The sequence below is a fragment of the Propithecus coquereli genome, unplaced genomic scaffold (assembly GCF_000956105.1).
Source record: "Propithecus coquereli isolate 6110/MARCELLA unplaced genomic scaffold, Pcoq_1.0 Scaffold6, whole genome shotgun sequence".
Taxonomy (NCBI): Eukaryota; Metazoa; Chordata; class Mammalia; order Primates; family Indriidae; genus Propithecus; species Propithecus coquereli.
Window position 1 is genome coordinate 4,233,730 of NW_012151951.1, and position 1,699 is coordinate 4,235,428.

The 1,699-nt window shown below is 38.1% G+C and overlaps 1 protein-coding gene across 1 annotated transcript in view; it reads right to left on the minus strand.

The window, feature by feature from the left end:
* Nucleotides 1-890: 890 nt before the first annotated feature.
* The window catches only part of LOC105822171 (caspase recruitment domain-containing protein 18-like), a 45,407-nt gene continuing 44,598 nt past the window's right edge, over nt 891-1,699 (minus strand). The window contains exon 3 of the mRNA XM_012659119.1: nt 891-1,090. Within this exon, the coding sequence (XP_012514573.1) occupies nt 891-1,090 (200 nt within the window). The remainder of the gene's footprint in view (nt 1,091-1,699) is intronic.

Here is a 1,699-nt window from a genome sequence, read left to right on the forward strand (position 1 = left end):
GTGTCTTAGTTTTATCTTAGGGAACTCTAGACAATCCTCTGTGATTTTTCTACTACTCTTTGAAGAGACCATTCAATGACAGGTACACTACATGTCATAGGAATGGTTCATATAGTATTGTTTTCTGTGCATAGTGGAATGAGAGATGGCATAGGGAGGAACACGTAAAATAATGTGCAAAAATCACTGTAAACACTAAGATCCTCACTTGAGCTGTTTAAGCTTCTTTTCTTAGGTTTGCATATCATATGGCCTCCTGCTCCTTCCATTTCCAAATTTATTGATGTCTAGGTGCTGGTGACCTCAAATCATAAAAGCTTTCTAGAAATTGCTTCCTTGGAATTGAAAGGTAGAAAGCAAGAAAAGAAAAAGAAAAAAAAAGCTTCCTCCTGCAGGCTTTATTAATGATATGGGCAAGTGCAGAAGTGTTCCCAGCTTCTCTAGTGAGTTTTTCACATATATATATTCTTCGTTCACAGACTAGATTGTTTATATTGCTACTAGTCACCGAAAAGAAACAAATGTTGATGCAATTATCCTCATATTTTCTTATTTCTCTCAAAGTCTCCTTTCTTCCCCATCGCATTCCCTACTTTTCCTCTCTCTCTCTCTGTCTCTCTCTCTCATACACACACACACACACACACACACACACACACTCACACACACACACACACACACACACACACACACAGACACTCAGAGTCTGCTGTCCCACCTTCCCACAAATAGCAGAGGCTATATTCTATCTTTCCTGGAAAAAATGCTAATTGAGCACAACAGACTTTGAAAACCTATAAAAAGAAATCATTGTTCAGCAGTAACCACTGGATCCAGTGAAGAACACTCCATGACAACAAAATACTTGGAAATCCGTTATGGCCCCTGCACTAGAGCAACACAACATTAACCTGATAGTATTCCTGAATGATGATGTCCTCCAGCCTGTCCTTAAAAATCAGGAGCCTGTGCTTACAATCACATGTCCCGTATTTAGAAGGTGGTGTTGCAGCAAGTTTGCAGCACCCACCTGATCCCTGATAGTCAAAGTTAGTCTCCTCTGCAGCAGCAGTGGAACTGTCTGTAGCAACTGGAAATACAGAATCTCAGGCTTTCCCCAGACGTGCTGAGTCTGAGTTGGCATTTTAACAAGATCGCCACATGATTTATTTGTATATTTAACATTGAGAGCACTGCTCTAAATACTTCTTCCCACTAATATCCTGTGATATATCACAAGATACAAACACAGGAAAAATTACCAATAGCAATTCAAGGTTCTGGCAGACAGCAAATGATTTAATACTGAAGTCACATCATGAAAAGATTCCAGAGCTACTGAATTTGGATTCAGCTGAGGTACAGCTTACTCATTACAGCGAATTGAAGAAACAGTGAGTGTTACATTAGCAAATCCTCTCCCTGAATCTCAAGGTTCTTCCATTTACCCACTTCCTCATGGACAATTATATTTCCCATTAAATAACTCAAAAGAAAAAGAATTTATTTGTTTTATATTTTCTTGGAAAACAGCAAGAAATAATATAAACTTGGAGGACTAGCAAATTTGCTTCTAGTCCAGATAGGCTGGATTATCATTTATTGAAAAAAATGAAGGAGAAAAGAAAATTTGATAAAAAGCTACCTTAAGCCATTTCCTGAAATAACAATGGCCTCATTATGTACACTATTAGTTCTC